This window comes from Chroicocephalus ridibundus, chromosome Z (genome assembly GCF_963924245.1).
Source record: "Chroicocephalus ridibundus chromosome Z, bChrRid1.1, whole genome shotgun sequence".
NCBI lineage: Eukaryota > Metazoa > Chordata > Aves > Charadriiformes > Laridae > Chroicocephalus > Chroicocephalus ridibundus.
In genome coordinates, this window is record NC_086316.1 from 51,661,269 (window position 1) to 51,681,191 (window position 19,923).

Here is a 19,923-nt window from a genome sequence, read left to right on the forward strand (position 1 = left end):
TGTAGAAGTGAACTGTGTTCACTGTGTGTAAAATCCGTAGTAATTTCACTGAGATGATGTTAATTTAGTCTACTCCAGTATAAATTAAGGCATATGTTCATCTGAGGTGATAAAATGTGCTGTGTTTCTGTCAATTCTAGGAAACTGTATGTGGAGGTAGGGAAGAAACTGAGATTGCCAAAATAAGACTGAGTCAGGAGAAAAACATGAGTGAGAAAGAGAGAGTGAGTCAGCACTGCTCACTGAACAGACATCAGTCTGCTAACTTGCTGAAGAAATTGGTTTGTAATGTTTTGGGAGGAGAGGAGGAAATGTGCTTGTTCTGAGCCTCTGCACAGAAGTATTCCTTGTCTGCCAGCGAAGATAGCCAAGTTGCTTCTGGGTCAGTATGCTGCTTTCTTCTGACTGTTGTGGTATCAAGTTATGAATTTGAGTTGCAGTGATTCCTTCTGGTTATGTTCCTCTGCTGCAGGATGTAGGAAAACAGTAAAAAATATATGCAAAGAGTAATTAAATAGGAGTGAGACTCTTTGGTAGAGGCTATGATTCACTTGTCAGAAAAAAGAGTCTGAGAAAACTGGCTTCCCAAATTTTCTATCTGAGGTTGCAGAATAATTTCATAAGCTTGCTTGACGTAAGGAATACTGTTTGCATTGTCTGCAGGCTTTGGTCACACGTAAAGGCAGCAGAATGTGCACTAGTCTGTAATGCAGGAAAAGAACATGACAGCAACGTGCTGGGGCAATCTGCTGCTTATCCATTCAGTTGGAAAAGATAGTTTTGACAAGGTGTAGGGACTATGTTTTAAGAACCTTGTTTATGGAATTGTTTCACAAATATTGGTACGTACCCTGGTGATGGGTCAGTGGTCATGGCATTTGGGAGCCTGATGGCTAACAGTCCTCTCCGATAATAGCTAAAAAGCCAACATGTCCATGGCTATGTTCTGTAAAATAAAGATCAGATTTTTTCCTTCCAAAGGAAGTCCAGCAGTTACTGATTGCAGGGTAGGAAGTGTGCAGATTTGCAGCGTACAAATACAGAAAGTGTTTCTTTTCACTGAGATGAGGCCTAGTGAAGCAGTGGAAATGGGACATTGCCCTTTCGTCTTGATCCTTCCATGATCCAACAGAAGAATGTTACAGCAGTGGGGCACTGTAATACTTTAATCTATTTATTTGCTGTTACTTTTCATGTGAAGTGGTAGGAAACTTTCTCACTCTTTGTAGGCTGAACGCAAGTATTTCACAACTACGTGAATAAAGTAGAGATCAGTTGTTAAATTAACTGCCATTATGAATGATCCACCTTCCCTTCAGATTCCTCTATGACCTGTGTGATCATATGTCTCTCACTTGCGATTCTCTTATCTCTCATACTTCAGATTACCGTTCATAGTTCCTCCATACTCTGTGTAGCAGGTCATTGCCTCCTGTTGGGCTTTTCTGTTCCAACAGTTCACAGAGTTCTTCGCCCACCTCGAAGTTAGCAAAAATGCTGTGAGTGGAGAGAACCAGAAGGTCCATCTGTCCTCTGCAAGCTTGAAGATTTCCCCACCACCACTTATATGGCTGCAGGAACAGGGCACTCCTTCAGTGGTAGTCACAAAGAAGTTGTGGTGAGCAAGTATGACAGAGTGAAAACTCATTCTTCCTGTCTAGTAGATCTCAACTTTGATTACTGGATTATGTTTTTTTTTTTTAAGGCAATCACTGCAAATTTGCTATTTAAAAAGGAATAGCCTCCCCTTGTTTTTCTCCTTTCTTGAGAAGTTATTTGAAAGCAACTAGCCATTTTTTCTAGTGGGAAAAACAGAGTAAATGGAATATGTAATCAAACCAGCATGTACTGAAATGTAGTTTCCTGCAAAGCAAATGTGGAATGAGGATATAGAAGCATGGGAACACACAGTGGTGGTGATGGCAAGTTATTGAGGGTTTAACTCAGGTCTCTGCCTCTGTATCAGAAAAAAACAAACCAGCCTCTAACTAGCTAAAAATGAAATTTTTTTTTGAAAATTATTTGTTAGCAGATGGTATTCATGGAATTAGCTAATAAAATCAAGTGGTTTAAAAAAAAACTTTCAGTCATTATAAATTAATCTTTTTTTTTTTTTTATTTCTTACCACTGTTCTTTGGAGGGCATAGTATTTAAGACATTTGAAGAGGAACATGTAAATGTGTACATTTCTCTACTGGTTGCATAAATATTTTAATTTGGACAGATTTGTTTACATATCCAGATTCTGAATGCAGTAAAATACAATTGCTCACTTCGTTTGTGTTTTGATAAGTGTCTTAATTTTGTTTTACTGAGCAGGAAATGTAGGATCTTAATAACACTTATTTCTGATGATTGTTGTTAACAGGAAACCTTTAACTAGTTGAGCAGATTTAGTGTGAACTGCTGAGTCCATTTTTTTGCCAAATAGGTGGGATGTTTTGTGATTTAGTCTGTGGTTCTCTTGATCCAGGCTTTGGAAAGAACTTTAATTTGGGGGTATGAAGAGGTGTTACAGGCTGAGGCTTCAGCAGGTATACGAACTAACTGCTCAGCCAGGTTATTTTGTCTTCTGAATTTAGAAGCTAGAATGTGCAAAATGAGTTTGTGGTTGGCTTTGATAAGTTGGGTGTTTGTTTTTTGGGGGTTTGTTTTTTTTTTTTTTTTTGAAACGAAAGAATAGAAGGTGTGGATTTGCGATGTGAGGTGATAGAGATATTCTGTGTGTCACCTACATGGCTTTCTTGATCTGTGAGTTCATTTTTCAGGAAGGAATGGTGGAAGGCATCTCTGTGTTAGAATTGTAAGGCAATTTGCATTTTAGCCTGCAAATCAATGCAAGACGTGAGCATGAAGTGATGATTTTCATTTACAGTTTAATGTCAGATGTTATATTTTTTCAAAGATTGTTGAAGTTAGATCTGAGAAGTGCGAAGTCCCCTGTTAATTTCAGCACAAGTAGCATCATAAAGATAAAAAGCTGTGTCCACTGAACCATGAAGAAGAAAGTTCATAAACCCTATGTGACCTACAGCGAACTGCTGCTTTCTGATAAAAATTGATATGCTTCTTAACGCTTTCCTTTTCACCTCATCAAGGAGGAGCCAAATGGAAGGAACTAATTGCGGTATTTGAGAGACAGGGGAGAAAGAAAAAATCAAAGAGATTAAGCAAACTGTATTAAAAGGGAAACCAAAAATTGTGCATGATCCTGAATTCATAGTGAAAGCGGTGTCTCATTTTGTAACCATCATGGAACAACGCTGCTACTATTTTTTTTTTTTTCCCTTTTCTCAGTTTTTCATTGAGAGTGTGTTTCAGAAACTTTTGAGGTAGTATGTGTAGTGGGGGAAATTTGAAAAATAAACCTATGGGTTTAATCTGATATATTTCTGTCATTGAGTAGCCTTGATTATCAACTGTCTTGCAAAGATGAATCACGCAGGCTTATATACAAAAAGATTTAGAACTTTGAAAATGAAAAAAAAAAAAAACCAAAACCAAAACCAAAACAACCACCTCCACTTTTTTTACAGTTCAATTGTAACACTTCAGTTAAAGTCTCAAAGCTAAGGTTTATAATAGAACTAACGTGTTTACATTTAAATACACAATGTGAAGCTTGCTGAATAAAAATAAAATACCATAATATATTCCTATAATTAATGGAACAGCCTTGTAAAAAATGATTGTCTAGATAACAGGTTAAGTAAGATTAGCTGGTGTAGTCTGAATTATAAAATGTACCTTTATGTTCTATATTTTCCAGTGCAGTCTAGGATATAAAGAGTGGTATATAAACAACAACAAAATGCTAACTTTTTTTGTCTCCCTGCAGGAGGAGAAAAGATACTGCTATTGCTTTATCTGATGGATTTTATTTGTTGTTGGGGGTTATGTGTTTATACATAGACCTACGTTAACTTGTGGTACAATAACTTCCCTGAAATACTTTTAAGAAAATTGGAAGGCAATTTAGATATCTGGCTTAAGGGTATTTAAGTGAGAGAACATAAACTGATAGTGGCAATGGCACAGTATGTTGTTGGTGATAGGCCAGCAATGAAGAGAACACAAATGTCATAGATTTGCTCTCCAGTAGCTGTGCAGTACTAATCAGTACAGGCTAATGAAGACTTTGGTACCTATACCCTGTGTGGTTGGGCAATCGTGGGCCACGTTGCAGTGCTCGTTCCCCAGGCCCTCACGGAGGACCAGATGTTTGGATGAAACTTGCCGGGTGATGGGCTGGCTGGATCCTTGCGCACCTGGGAAGAGAGGTGGCCACTTTGCTGGCAAGACTTGTTCTGGGTGACTGGCTCGCCATGGTGCCCCTTCTCTGCTGGTGTGACAGTGGCGCTTCTGTTGGAGAGCTGAAGATCAGGGCAGCAGGTTGCATTGAGAATACCACCTCTCCTGCAGCGTGTGCACAGCCCAAGGACCTGAAGGCTTCGTGAGCGTCTAACAGTAATGAGCTGCAAATGCTTTGGCTTTTAAGAACTGTAGGGTTTTGCTATGTAAAACTACATAAATCTTAAAATGGCATGGGTCATAATCAAGTTGCATCCCAGTAAGGGAGAAAATAAAGGTATTTAAATTGTCTTTAAAATTGTTAGTAACAGTCTGGTGGTAAAACTACCGGATTTCAACTGCTGGGACAGTTCACGACTTCATTATGAAGGGCAGGCTTTGCCTCTTGGTATGTTCAATAATAAATATCTAGAGTTGCCAAGTATTGAATTAGAGATTTTCTACACAAGGTGAATTTTTCAAGTACTGCCACTAAAAAAATGACAGAAAATAAAGCTGAGAAAGAGTTTTGGGATGTCATCCAGCTTTACCCAAGTTTTCTGCCCCAGAAGCGTTATAAAAACCAGGGCCAATGTGTTTAAAGCATTTGGGTGATGGAGAGAGGAGGAGGGTATCGGAAGCTGATAATTCTGTGTAAAAACCTGTCCAGTCATATTTTTGTGTCCCCCTTTTACTTGGTTTGTTTTGTGTGTGTGTGTTACTGTCAGTTTTAGAGCAGCTGCGCTCCTCTTTTGTTTCTCTTCTTAAATTCCTCCTTCAGGGTTCTTCTGTTCCGGTCAGCACTTAAATATTCATCTCACTGACATGATCTGTTGCTTACTACTGCTTAACCTTACTTGGATAAAACCCATTGTAGAGCCTAAACCTGTTGTTTTAAAGCTGTAGACAGATTATCTTTTCCCAATCCAGCTGTGCACGTTGAAGGCTATGTAGCTTCTAGTTATTCGTCATGACCACGAATGTCCAGTTTGTCACCAGTTCCACTGAAGGAGCAATTTGTGAGTGCTCCTGAGTCTTTCAGACAAAACTGGCAGAGGTAGCAGTTTTGTTAGGTGGCTTCTTCTTAAGCAAGCGCGAGTGATTTTACTTGAAGTGAATTAGGAAGACCAAAAGCTTTTGGCATAGCTGCAGGCTTCTGACAGGACTATTTTTGGCATAGCTGTTAGCAGAGTGAGCGTCTGTTTACTGCTTTTTTTGATGAAAATATTATTTTGTCATCTCTCTAGAGATTTAGACCTGAATACAAAGTCTGAAACTGCATTTGTACAGATAGGGAGAATTGAGAGCTTGGACGCAGTGATAAGTTTTCATTATTTATGTTATATAAGTGGCAGTAAAAATGACTCCGCTGCATATTGACTGGTGAAAAAAGGAGGAAAAAGCCATAAATGTCACTTGGATAAGCAAAGGTTGTTAAGCATAGGACTTGTTTTTGTAAAGCTAGATTTTAAAAATGAGTAATAAAATTGCTGTGAAAGCTGTGTGTGTTGTATAAGGAAAAAATCTTTTCATTTTTTGTTTATATTTACAGTTTGACGAAACTAAGAATCTTTTATTTTTAGGGCATCTAAGATGGATCTCAAGTGTGCTCTGGAAGAATGTTCAATGGCACTGAACTTATTTCTAAACAATAAGTTCTCTGAAGCCCTGGAACTACTTCGTCCATGGTAAGGTCCTGATATTTGCTGAAGTCACTGTAATCAGACAGTGTGAAGTATGCTCTCTGGTAGCTGAAGATTAGTTTAAGGCCTCTGAAGATAGTAGTTTTTATTTATTCCCTTTTGTCTGTAGGCATTTCTCAGTATCTTTGGGTTTTATTAGTGCACTTGTTTCTCCTTAAGATGACTGCAAAACCTGTTAATGAAGCATTGATTTTTTTCTGTAAGAGTTTAAGCTGTCTTTCCTCATGCAGAGGGAAAAAGCAGGGGAGCAAGACCTTATCCAGTGTATCTTTTTGAGAATTTGTACAATGGAACTGCTTTTGACAAGACAACAGAGCTGGAAGAAAACTCCAGAATACTTCTTGTTGCTTTTTATGTTACATTTGAGTCATAGTAGTGTTTACCCTAAAAGCCCTCCTTTTGATATTCTGACTAATCCTTCCTGTCCCCCTGTTGTCTTTGCTCCACTGAGAAGAAAAGCATGGCACTGCATATGCAGGGAACTAAAGAATGGTGAAAAGTTCATAGGATAAACCTAGTTTACCTGTGACTGCATGGGGAGGCAGTCTGGGAGGCTGTTATTTAGGTCTCAGATCTGAATCCTATTCACTCTTCATCTCCTTTCTTTCTTTCAAAGATGCATATGTTGTCAAGGGATGTGTCAGTGAGAGGGATTTGTAGCTTGTGTTAGTAGAGCAAGGTAAAGTTCTAGCACTGCAGTTTGGGGATAGTAAGATTGGATTAAGAGTGATGGGTTGGTGTTGTTAGGCCAGTCGACAGACAGGTTGAAGAACAATGTTAAAAAAAACCTTGAGAAGATGACACAGCTATCAAGTGTTTGCATTTAGTGGAGTGGTATGCAGAGCTCAAGTTTAGAGAAGGTAGGCAGGAATAACACGTTTAAAAATTAGCTATACTTACACCCAAGCTTTTTTCATTGAGCGTTGTGCAGTGTTATTTGTAACAGAGCAATGCTTTGAGAATGCCCACCTGCACTTGTGTGTGCCAAAACTATTTTTGGGTAGTATAGCAAAATACTAAGTTTTACATGCAAGGGTTGTGCATGCTTGCTAAATACAACACAACTAAATACACACATATTACCCAAATATTTTTGTATGTTTCTTATGTATTTAATTTTGCGTTGTAGAACAAAAAACCACTTGTTTCATACAATAGTGTTTTTATGTAAAGTGAAGTATTTGTTTTAGTTAACGTTTGCTACAGAGAAAAAAAAAAAGTATTCTAAACTCCATGGTTTTGATGCTTTGAGTCCCAGTTGCCTAACAGACTTGAGTTTATTACATGGCATATTCAGCTAATCTGCAAAGAGGACCTAACCTAGCAAGGAAACAAAAAGCCACCTTTAAAAAAGAACAAGCCCAATTGTTTTACTGGAAAATAGCCTGTTAGTGAAAGTTAAACTTAAGTCCTTAAATAATGTAAAAATTTGATATATTTAAGAAATAAACACTTAGTCTGTCTTCCTTGACTCTGCCTAAATTTTCTGTCTTTGAAAATTACATTTGCTGGGTGGCTTCATGGTTTAGGGGGAAGAAAAAAGTTCAGGAAACTGGAGAGGGTCCGACAGAGTGCTAGCAGCGTGGCTAGAAGACTAGAACATATGACTCATTGAGATTGTGAGAGCTGGGTTTGTTTTAGTTTGGCAAAAAGGAGACTTGGTGATTAGCTCCAGACCACTATTAGATTATTGAGGGAAAATCGCAAAGGCAGAGACATCCTTCTCCACAGTGGCAAACAGTAAAACAAGAGGCAGTCACCACAAGCTGAGGCTTAGGAGGTTCAAACTGGACATTAGGAAAAGGTATGTTGATAGTACAGTACTACCAGAGAGGCTGGCAGAGTACTGCCAGAGGGGTATGCAGTCATCATTTTCTTGAACTTCTGAAACTTGGTTAGACAAAACCTGAGTTCACCTGATGTCAAGTTGGCAATTGTGCTACTGCAGATGGTAGGCTTGGCTATGACCTCCAGTACCCACTTTCCAACAGCAATCTTTTTTTTTTTATCATGTAATTATGTTGTGAAATCCAGGCTGGTTCAGTGTAGCCTTTTATGCAGGACTGAGCATACGCGTACTGGCTTTTCTGTGACACAAATGCAGATTTTTGTATCTTTGGATCAAGTAGTAATGTTTAGAGGATGTCCTTAATTCTTATGTTAAGTGAAAGCAGACAGATGAGTATTTATATCAAGGCTTAATTAGCTAAATTAAATAGATATACCAGCGGACTATAAATGGCATATAATTAGATGCAAATGTTTGCATAACCCAGTTTGGCTATTTTCTGGAACTTGCTGTGACAGTATCCTGTGGAGGCAGATGTGTAGCATCCAGTGGATGATGATACTTGCTAGGTTATATTCTCCTGTTCATTACTTTCCTACTTTATTCTTTCTTTTCACAAGTTAAGGCAAGTGTCTCAGCGTTTAATTTTGTATTGAAATTTAAAGTTTTGCTTAAATGCACAAGACTTATATGTTTGCCCTAGGTCTAAAGATAGTATGTACCATGCCCTTGGGTACAGCACTATTTTAGTTATGCAAGCTGCTATGACCTTTGAACAGCAGGATATACAAATGGGAATTTCTACAATGAAGGAAGCATTGCAAACATGCCAAAGGTAAGCCCAAGCAATGAACATTTATGAGGTACTTAACACAGTAAATGTTCTTTGTAAGATATCCCAGCTATCTGTATGTTCTCAAAGCAGGCTATTGTCAGTGTGATAGCGATGTAAATCTGGAAAGGCAGAGTAATTGTTGCTGTCCAATTATTTGTAAGGGTGTATTTCCTAGGATTGGGGGGGAAAAAAAGACTTTTTCTGTCTGGGCGTGTGTAGCCTCTGAAGTTGGTAAGTGGCTGGTTGGCTTTGTAGACCTACATATGAGCTGACACTACATGATTGAACTACCTGAGCTATTTCAGCTTGTGACTTTTTGTTTTCCATGGGGATCAAGAATTTAAAAACTCCGTATTTTGAATTTTCCCTTTCATCATGAAAATAATTTAAAAAAAAAAAAAATTGTTTTCAAAGGCGGACCCTAGTAGTTTAATAGCTCGTTAGCTTGTACTGAAGTTTCTTCTAAAACCATGCAATTTAAATATTATTTTTACGACTAGAAGTGTTTTGGTACCTTTAAATTAAAGGGCTGTTATCCCCATCAAGAATGATGCAAACCTTTTCCTTCTGGTCTTACTTGGAACAGCAGTGAAATACGGTAGAAAGTAGAAGTTATTAGTGACCTTTATTTTTTTTAATTAAAGAAACTTATAAAATGGATTGTCAAAGCTAAAGTGCTTAACAAGCCTCCAACAGAAACAGAAACGAGTGCTTTATTCTGCTGTGCTGGTTCTTTATCATGTTGGTTTACCATAATTTATCATGAATGGTTTCCAAAGAAATTGCCTCCAAATGTTTAGACATTTAACATGACCTCTTTAACAATGTCAAAAGAAAAGGAAATGGGACGAAATTATCAGGTACTCCCTGAAGAAAACAAAGGGTCAGCAGTTTCTGCCTCTTTTTCAGGTTTGCTATTGATTCACAGTTTCATCTGAACTAGGATGTTTAGTATGTCTGAAAATTAGGTGCCTCTTTGTACTTCAGATAGTTTCAAATAAAGGCTGCCATCTCAGCAGGGTACAAACTTCTATGCATAAATGCTCTGCTTTAGTCTGTCACAAAACTCATAAAAATGTGAGATAAAGGCAATCAAACACTCAAAGGTGAAGAATTGCCAGAACTACATGTGCCTTAATTGAGCATGTTTTTGGTGTTACATTAATCTGTAGTGTTGTAATCTTGTCGTCAGGATCCTGTGCTTTTCAATGTGCAGAATACTGTGAACAAACAATAAGCTAATGCTCAGTATTTGTAATTAATGACTTCCTGACTTAGAAAATACATTGCTTTTCTGAACGTAGAATTGTTTCTTTAGCTTCTTCATAAAGCCGAGTTTTTTGTAAATAGTAACAAATTTATTTTTTGAATGTCATACTAAAATAAACTAGCAATTTATAACATGGACAGTTGAGATCTGTTGAAAGTAGAATATGTGACCTTGGCATCATATCTGGCATAAAATGCCAAAAGATACTGAAGTATTAGAGCTCCTTTTGATTTTTCATTCTAATTCTGAGCACAAATTTAAGAAATGGAAAAAAATAATTCATAAAACTTTGAAGTGCAGTTCAGGTGGCTTGCCCAGCGTCAGAGAGACCTCTGGAGCTGGTGGGTGGAAGTCGGGTGGAAGCTATTGTACACTTAAAGCAGATTAAATGCATGCTTGGAACATAATCAAGGTTGGATAGGCTTCTGAGCCTAGATACATACCAGTGTCCACAATTAGACTACCCAAAGAATTGCAACTACTGGCAAATCATCCCTTTAGTAAGAGTGCCTCTAAGTTGTGGTTTGAAATGTTTAAGAGCTGTAAATAATTAAGTTCAAATTTGTGTTGAAATGTTGCTCATGCTGTGTGGTTTTTTTTTTCTTCTGTGTACAACTGATTTAGATTCAGAAAAAGAAACACAGTGGTGGAATCCTTGTCCAATCTAGTTTCTAAACAGTCAGCAGATCAGTTGAGCGAAGGTAAGTGGTTTATAATAAAATTAAAATAACAAAGTGAAAAAAGCTCAAAAAAATCCGACCAACATGTACTAATATACTTAACCGCCTATATGGTAGTTTTTTTGAATTTGAATGCAAAGCTTCTCAAAATGCGGGATTCAGCATAATGTTATTATTTTTTTGGCTCTGAGCATGCATGAATTAAGATGATTAAGTATGCTTTTTTTTTCTAACCTGACACAAAAGAATCCTCTCTAATACTGGACATGTCAAACTCACCACGCGTGTACTCTACGTAGAGCAGCCTTGTGCACGTGGCTGGTCTTGCAGCATGAGTGCAGAGTAACTCATGTCATGTGTTAAGTCAAATACTTTAGTGCTGCATGAGGACAGAAAGTCCACCTGGTGCTTCCGTTTTGCTGAGCATGAAGCAGGTTGAAAACCCATTAATAGTGTCTTACCAGACTTAGAAAAAGCCTGAGCCGCAGTGAGTGTTAGCATTCACCTGTAAAAGTTTTTTCTAAGACATGGAAGGAGGGTTGGAAGACCTAGTTGCTGTAGGCTGATATTTCAACTCAGGATCAATGGGAAGTACAGGAGAGCAGCCACCAGAATGACAAGTAGCTTTTGCCCTAGTCTGAAGTCAAGTCTGGAAAGATCAAAAGTGTTGTCTGAGGAGAAGTGAAATAGAAGATTATTTTTAGCTTTCCAATTACTACTTCTACTGGGATTTGTGTATTGCAGCTATTATTCAGCAGTTATTAAAACAGCAACAGCAGAATCTTGCTTTTTTTTTTTCTTTTCTTGGCAGCATTTTATTTGTTCCATTTATTCCAAAAAGAGAATATTGACAATAACTTTGTTGACAGTAAATAACTTTTCTTTCTTATATAGAGGAAATGCATGCTGAAATCTGCTATGCTGAATGCTTACTACAGAAAGCAGCTCTCACCTTCGTACAGGTAAAGTTCATAGTTTATTCTGTATTTCTGTGTAGCAGTTTAAAGGAAAGTATGTTAGTATTTGTAAAACACCATTCCCACACTAGGTATGCTATTTAAAAAACAGATTTTCCCCTAGTAAATGAGTGTTATTTCGTGGCAGTGACTGAAAGTATAGTAATTCTTCTCTTTGTTTATATGAATAACCAGTGATGTTACTGATACCCGGGAATCAAAAACCTAAGGTATATTGCAGCCTTACACAGGTGGTATGTTTAATTGACTTACATCACATCTGACAGCGTCCAGTACTTGTTTAAAAAGATGTTCAAGTATGAGGATATGTCTTGTTTGAAAGTGCAAGTCTCTTTTCACGCAGAAAGGATAGAATGTTTCCCAACTAACAAAACTTCAACTCATGCACACTTATCTCCCATTCAGTGTCACTCTCCATGCACTTCTTACATGTTGTCAGGAGCAGAATAGTAATGAATGGTTATAAAATGAGCGTTCCGTAGCTTTACTGAGGTAATAATATAGTTCACAGAAAGATCTGCTGTTTAACACTGTGTGGAACTTCTTGTTTAGCTTCTGGTTCAGGGACTTTGTGCTACTATGTTTTCAAATTATGACTGTGTAAAATGAAAGAAAAACCAGCCTTAGAGGAGTACTTTCTCTAAAGCAGCATCTCGCTATCCATCATGTCAGAGATCCATTGCTGTTGACTACAATACCCTGCTCTGCTGATTGCTGTCATGCCCCATATTTTTCATCCTTGACTGACCTTGATTCATCTGAGGATAATGATGATAATGAAAATGTAGCCATTCAGAAACAGGTAGCAAAAATGCTTGTACTGAAACACTTGAGTTTGTGTGGTCGGTCTTGCAGAGAAAACAATTGAGGTCTTGATTGAGATGACCCTTTTATGGAAGCCAGAACTTCTGTTGGTTAATGGTTCTGAGGCTTTTTTGTGTGTGTGATTTTTCACTTTACACATCATATATGCAGTCTCCAAGTATTCAAATGTGCATTTCTGAAATGCCTACATATTTCCCTTCTATGTGAATTCTAAGAGAAAAAATTCTATCCTGTGGAGCTGTTAGCCATCTCACTTTTTGGGAATTTATTTTTGGTTAGTGCATTGTGGCTTTACTTTGATTTTTCTAGAGGTTAACAAGCGCATATGTTGGTTAATACATGTGATTACTGTTGATCAGCAATGGGAATTCATATGTTCAGAGGATTCTTTGGTTTGTCTTCTGCCAGGTCCTAGGCTTGCTTGTGTGTGTCAGAATTGGCATTTCAAAGCTTTCTGAAAGGTCCTACAGCACCATCTGGTGGAGAGCTTTCTTGTTTCATTTATATGCGTTGGAAATTCTGTTCAAAGTGACTCTTACTTTTTTTTCACCCCCCTTTTAAGTTTTAAGATGTGTAACATGCACCAGAGAGATGTTTCCCTGACAACTTAAAGCGAGTGTTAACTTCAGTCTTAGAGATGAGTCTAATAACTGAAAAACCTTTTTTAGTATTTCCAGTGACTATTAAGTTATAAACAAATATAAATTTTACTGGAGGATTTTTGTGTATGTGTTATATGTAATAGCTGAATACACATTTTTGTACAGTTAATTTTTTTTCTTCCAGGATGAAAACATGATCAACTTTATCAAAGGTGGCCTCAAAATTAGGACGAGTTACCAAATATACAAGTAAGCCATTAGAAAGCATTTAGATTCAATGTTGGTGCAGTTGCCTTAATGCCTGCAAAATAAAAAGAAATATTTTTATAGCAATTGTAGTGATTATATTTCATATAATTTCTAAGTCATGTTTCCTCTTCTCTCCTTTTTTTTTTTTCTGCATCAAAAGAGAATGTCATCAGGTGGTACAGATGGCTCAGGGGAACAAAAGCAAAACTGAAACTTACTACCAGTTTGAAGGTGGAGTAAAACTTGGAATTGGAGCATTCAACTTGGTATGACTTTTTCAGACTACAGAAAGGCTATTGGGATAATTTTGTAGGATTCTTTGCAGTTACAGTACTGTAATCCTGTTTTTAAAATTGCACATGCTTTGAAGGTTTTATGCAATATGAAAACAGCAGTGGCTTTTTGCATGCGTGCCTTCTAGGATCTTTCTACAAATTTGTTCTTAATTGTGTTTAATTATCTTGGACTAATTTATATATATATTTTTTGAGAGGGAAAGCAGCTACACACATCTACCTGTGTGTAGCAGGAATTTTTAAGGTGCTTATGCTGTTGGTTACAGGATACCTGGAGTGGCTGCTTTTCCTAACATGCCCATATATACCATACTTTTGTGTCAGTGGTATAGATAATTACAAATTCAGAAGAATAAGCAGAAGTTTACTGAGTCTGTGCAAATGAAAACTAGGTACATCCACTAGTGTTTTGGGGTTTTTTTACAATTTACTACAGTTACCTTTTCACATCTGTTGTGGCAGTGGTGAGAGTTATTTCTGCTGGTATACTAATTTCTGTATCATTCCAGACTGGAGCTGGGTTAGTTCTGAGTATGGTCAGAATAATTCAGGTCTGTCTGTACCTGGTCAGTCTTCAAAACCCAAGCAACTGGTAGATGTCTGTGTTCTGACCTTTCCTTTTCTTCATGAAGTCTCCTCAGTAGGAAGCTTAACAGAAAAGGTCTCTGCTGGGCAGAATCTGTTAGGGTGAATGGAGCTTTCGAACACTGACCGTCAAATAGACCTTCTTGCAATGCTTGTTGAAAAGGTGGTTGTGATTTTCGTAAGTTGTCTGTTGTGTAGGATGTGGAGAGAGCAGTTACAAGGGGAACAAAAAGTGCATGTCATAGAGGGCTAAAAGATGATAGCAATAGCTAGCGTTTCTAAAATAAGTATGCTTGCTACTCTGCTAATTCAGCACTCCCAAAGTAGGAACAAGTAGAACTTTTGCGATACCATTGTGTCCTTTGATTGGGAGTAAAGGAAAATGACAATTGTAGGTTGTAAGTACTACCAAAATAGATAATACTTCCATTCCAAATGACCCACAATTCTCAAACAATTCTGATCAGCTGAAGACAGAAAAATCTGTCATTATCTGAAGAAGCAGAGCTGGACTCTGTCTTGCTGCTTCCACGATGGATAATCATCAAAAGTCTGAATTTCCTTGAAGCTGCAAACTTCAGTATGTTGTTGATCATGCATGTCTATTTTTGAGTTCTTTTGTGTTTTACTTTTTCACTAATGTATAATGGCATTTAATACAGTAGCTGTCACTTTTGGTTCAAGTTTATTGTGCTTATACTTCTTTTTAAAGAATGTACAGAAGTTTTCCGTTATCTTATTTTTGTTTGAAATGTATTTCAGATGCTGTCGCTTTTACCAGGAAGGATCCTTCGACTTTTAGAATTCATTGGATTTTCTGGCAATAGGGTATTGGATCTGATATTTGTCTTTTTAAATTAGTCTTTTGTCAGATAAAGACTGGGTGGATTTAACATCATCTATTTCACACTAAAAATATGATGATCTATATTGTTCATCAGTATTTTAGTGTGGTTAAAAAGATGAGAAGTGGGCTAGATGATAGGCGTAAAAGCACATATAGTGATATCCTGATCTTGAACAACCATGGGGAATGATGAGTTTGCTTCAGAGGGGGTTTTGAAATTGCAATTTTCTTTCCTTTTGCTGATCCTTAAGGAGAGGGTATCAGCTTTCTTTTCTAGCCTGTGCAGTCAGAAATTAATGTTCCTCATACCAGTAACTGAGGGGAGAGTCACAGTTCTACATTTTTCCACCCACAAAGCCCATTTCTTTGGGAGAAGGAATTTCTGAATATCATATGTCACTGTGGAATCTTAATACATCTTTTTCTCATGGATGAGGAAAGTATTTGTCATCATAGCCTTGTTTTTGTAAACGTAGCCTTGTTTTGTAAGTATCTTACAGCCCTTTAAAACTTTTTGCCACCCGTAAGAAATAAAAAAAAAAACAACCCAAACAACAAACCAATCAACACACAGAATTGTACAAAACTAAAATTCAAGTTTATTATTGAGACAATGGGTCACCATATGGTTTTATTGCTGTTAGTTTGCCCACAAATATGATTCTGCTTGTGTAAAATTAGACTTCAGTAGAGACCTGTTCATTCTGTTTCTTCCTGTGAAAGACCTGGTTCATGCTGAAGCTCTTCTAAAATAGACATTTTTGCCCTGACTGAAAAGGCAATAAAAGCTGAAAGGAAAAGATCAACCAATTTTGGAGTATCACCACAATTTTTTGTATGGTTTCATTTTTTTTAATTCTCCTATAACTCCTCAAGTTGCTGTGCAATAAAACTCCTGTTAGGTTAATATTTGTTTGGGGGCAAAAAGGTTAAAATCTGATACTATTGTGAAGAGCCACTGCTCTTGAGCAGGCAAGCTCTGAGCTCGTCTCGGCAATCCCCCAGGCAGTCAAGCTGATATGTAATGGGCGTAAACTGGGAAGGATGGGAAGAAGTTTCATGTGTTGAGAGCTGAATAAGTCTACATGAATCTTGATTCCTTTTGTCAGCACACACAAATTCCATTGTAGCTTCTGGAAATGGTGGCTAGAAGTTGGTGTGTCAGCAGAGGACATATTTTGATCAGAACCTCAAAATGGTGCCTGGCTTGCTGGAGGAGAATTGAGGATAACAGGATTTCTGCAAAGGAAGGCTCTTGCTGACAAATAGCACTGGAATGGTTGAGAGAGGTTCTCACCAAACGTAGACTTAAAAGACTTTACTCTGAAAGGCTCGTAGCCAGGAAATAGTGGGGAAGGGATGTAGACCTGTGTGTCTGCATGGTCTGTGTGGTGTTCCCATTTCACTAGAGCACTGAAATGCATGTGTTATTTTACTCAGTGTTAGCTTAATCTTCTCCTCGCTGAGTGCTGTCAGCTGTGACAGAACTGTTTTGGTAGGAGGTTGCATGGATCTGAGATAACTAAGTGCTGAATTACGAAATCTGAAAGGAAAAGTGGATTTGGGGGAGCCAGAAACTATTAAAAGTAACTCTGTATACTGATAGTTAATTCTGCATGTGTTTGTGATGTTTCTTAGGAGTTGGGCCTCTGTCAACTACGTGAAGGCGCGTCTGGCAGCAGTTTGAGGGCCATTCTGTGTACTTTCACCCTGTTGGTTTATCATACTTACGTCTCCTTAATCCTTGGTGAGACCCACTGTGTAGCTGTTCAATCATGCTACGCATTATGATAGCTATTGTGATTTTTTGTTTTTAAACTGAACTTCAAAACTGTGGCCAATTAGCTTTGTAACAGGAGATTGCTGTATACTTAATTATGATCTGAAACGAGTATCTCTGACAAAGCTATGTCTGCAGAAACGGTGAGGGTGGATACCATATACCAACATCTTGTTCCATTTCAAGGGCTGTCTCAACATGCAACAGCAAAATATCACAAAATATTTTTAGTTCAGACAAGTTCTTACCCATAAATTAACGTCAGATATTATGAAAACTATCTCCAGAAAGAATTCTGTACTCCCAAACAATTTACTTGGAAGTTCAAACATGTGGAGAACTAATTACTTTTGCTACATGTGGCTAAAAGTCACCATTAATTCTGTATGCATCTTTGACATATTTTCACATTCTTTAGTTTGGAAGTATTTTAGTCCTTATCCTTCAGGCTCATCAGGAAATTAAGGAGAACTTCATTTCTTTCAGTGTCACCTGTACTTCATTACTGAGCTCAAAATTAGTGAAGGAGGCAGCTGAGGAATGTTTTCCTAACTTGCTAAAACAATTAAAGGGATTTAAAAATATAACTAGGATCTATAATGGAACAGTTTAAAGAATATTCGTATATTCTATTCTGTTTCTACTTACAGGCATTTACTATCTTAAAAGCACTTAGTACCTTCAGGACAAAAATTCATTTTTATAGAAACACAATATGATAAAGTAATTCTGCTTTTGCATAAAAGCAATCGTCCGTTAATCTATTCAAGCCATAATATGATTGGGAAATGAAAAGCTTAATCTATGAAACTTTTTTTCTTAAGTACATTGAGGTTGGTTTGTTATGTTTTCTAGGCACGGGGGAAGCTAACCTTCAGGAAGCAGACACTCTCCTCGAACCCTACCTCCATAAATTTCCAAATGTGTGTATTCTCAATAAATTTTATAACAGCAATATAATTACCTAAGCTTAAAATAGTAACTGGGTATTTTTCTTATATCTTTTCAAGGGTTCCATTATTCTATTTTATGCTGCCAGAATAGATACACTGAAAGGAAATTTTGAAAAGGTAAATCAATTTATTTTTTTAAGGTTTTTATTTGTTCAGTGCTCAATTTGGGGAAAAAATATTTGATTCATCTGAGTAACTTATTTTAGTTGGACTGAAAATTATGCTTATATCCCTGTTCATATTCAGTGTCAATATTGATTCCATGTCTCTCTCAGTCTCTGTAAGTGAGACTGAAGGGGAAGTTTATCTCTTTTTACTAGTCGGATGTTCTCCACTTGCATGCTAGGAAAGAATTTGTAATTAGACATGACTCTCATGTGGAGCAGTAATTGAGCCAATTTTCATCATTCTTACTTAACTACATCGTAGGCGCAGTTGAGGTTCCAAGAATGCATAGCATCCCAGCAAGAGTGGAAACAGATTCATCATCTCTGTTACTGGGAATTGATGTGGTGCTGCACCTTCCAGCAGAACTGGCTTCAGGCATATCGGTATGCAGACCTGCTCAGCAAAGAGAGCAGGTGGTCTAAGGTAAATGGGCAGGTGGACGTTGTTATAATGTACCAGTAGCCTCTCCAGAGATAAATTTGCATTTCAATTCACACAATAACTGTAACTTTTGCTTTCTTATGAAATCCATAAGCAAAGGGACAATGGCACCAAAATGGTAAGTTTAACTGGATGGTTAAGGAGGAATTTTCATTGCATGTTCTGAAGCATCAGAGCCATAAATAGCAACGCTTGAGGCCTTCTTAAAACAGGTGTACTTACCATAGCTGTGATGAAAGAAGAGGGAGAGTAAAGCTGTTAACTTGCATCTCAAGTCAAGTTCTAACATTCACTAATAAAACTTGGCTGAAGAAACTGCATTTGTTAATTATAAACAGATGAGAGCAGACCTACTCAACAGATGTCTTGCGACATGAAATTGGAAGGCTGCTGGAGACAGGGTCTCACAAGAAAAGTTTGGGCTATCTACCTTTCCTGTGTAAAAACGTTTCTCAAAGTATGAACCAAGCACAAAATGCAAATAATTTTTGATACATCACTTTTGTTTGTTCCTTTCTAGATTACTGTTTTATTATGCTTGGTGGAAAAGGGGGTATATCCAATTCTTGACAAAAGAGGAAAAGAATAGTATATTCAACGTGAAGTACAAATGTCTTGAATAGAATTATGGATGTTTCCTTTTTTCCTCTGCAAAGTCCAGTTATTGAACCTTCCTTGAATTAGTACTCAGATATTTTCTTCTGTTTTTTTCAGGCATGTCTCTACACATAACAGATCATATAATAACATTAATTGACTTTAAAATAGTTGTGTCATTTAACCTCACCTTTTTAATAGTGATTTGCGTAACAAACTGTCCTATTATTTGCAGGAGACACCTTTAGCATTCTAACTTACTTCGAATAGTAATAAATATGTTGAAAATAAAATCATAGCATAAACTATGTGACAAAAAAAGATAAAATGTTATAGTTCCACCTGCCTGAGAATTACTGGAAACACTTTGCTGCAGCAAGTGGGCTTAGAGATTTGAGTTCTTAGTATATTGACTGAACACAACAAATTAGATGTGGTAATATGTTGCTATTTCTTTTTTAAATAGGCAATATACGTATTCCAGAAGGCAGCAATTCTATGTATGCTTCCAGAGGATGATTTGAAAAGGACTGGTGAGGACATTGTATCTTTATTCAGGTAAACATTTATAAAGCAACTAGGCATGCAGTCTTATTCTCCCATAGAGAAGTTTTTGACTGGAGTATCTTTGTCTTGTTTGACTAACTTCCTACTTATAACCAACAACTTTTCAGTTTTTCTCTTTGCTTTTAGTGTCAGAATATTTAAAATGCTGCTTTTATCAGCAAACAAACATTCTGCAGCTGCAGTCTCAGTGGTGTGAAACAATTTAAGACATTATACTTCAGAGGAGAACAGCAAATCTTAGTAAATGAAATAAAATGAAATAAAAATTACATAAAGCAACTTTTGTTTTCTATTTTCCCTCCTTGTAGACAAGTGGATGGCCTAAAACAGAGAATTGCAGGTAAATCTATCCCAACTGAGAAGTTTGCAGTAAGAAAAGCTCGACGCTATGCAAGTTCTCAACCAGTGAAGCTGATATTACCCGCCTTGGTATTTATGCTTGCTTTCTTTTTGTCCTTTTCAAATAGA

The 19,923-nt window shown here is 37.2% G+C and overlaps 1 protein-coding gene across 4 annotated transcripts in view; it reads left to right on the forward strand.

The window, feature by feature from the left end:
• Positions 1 to 19,923, forward strand: part of TTC39B (tetratricopeptide repeat domain 39B) — a 99,907-nt gene that overhangs the window by 42,795 nt on the left and 37,189 nt on the right. For all 4 annotated transcript variants that reach the window (XM_063321572.1, XM_063321575.1, XM_063321574.1 and 1 more), the window contains 13 exons: positions 5,875 to 5,979; positions 8,487 to 8,618; positions 10,513 to 10,589; positions 11,463 to 11,530; positions 13,157 to 13,221; positions 13,382 to 13,487; positions 14,865 to 14,930; positions 16,588 to 16,696; positions 17,585 to 17,652; positions 17,740 to 17,799; positions 18,112 to 18,273; positions 19,355 to 19,446; positions 19,764 to 19,884. In XM_063321572.1, coding sequence (XP_063177642.1) covers positions 5,875 to 5,979; positions 8,487 to 8,618; positions 10,513 to 10,589; positions 11,463 to 11,530; positions 13,157 to 13,221; positions 13,382 to 13,487; positions 14,865 to 14,930; positions 16,588 to 16,696; positions 17,585 to 17,652; positions 17,740 to 17,799; positions 18,112 to 18,273; positions 19,355 to 19,446; positions 19,764 to 19,884 — 1,231 coding nt within the window. The remainder of the gene's footprint in view (positions 1 to 5,874; positions 5,980 to 8,486; positions 8,619 to 10,512; positions 10,590 to 11,462; positions 11,531 to 13,156; positions 13,222 to 13,381; positions 13,488 to 14,864; positions 14,931 to 16,587; positions 16,697 to 17,584; positions 17,653 to 17,739; positions 17,800 to 18,111; positions 18,274 to 19,354; positions 19,447 to 19,763; positions 19,885 to 19,923) is intronic.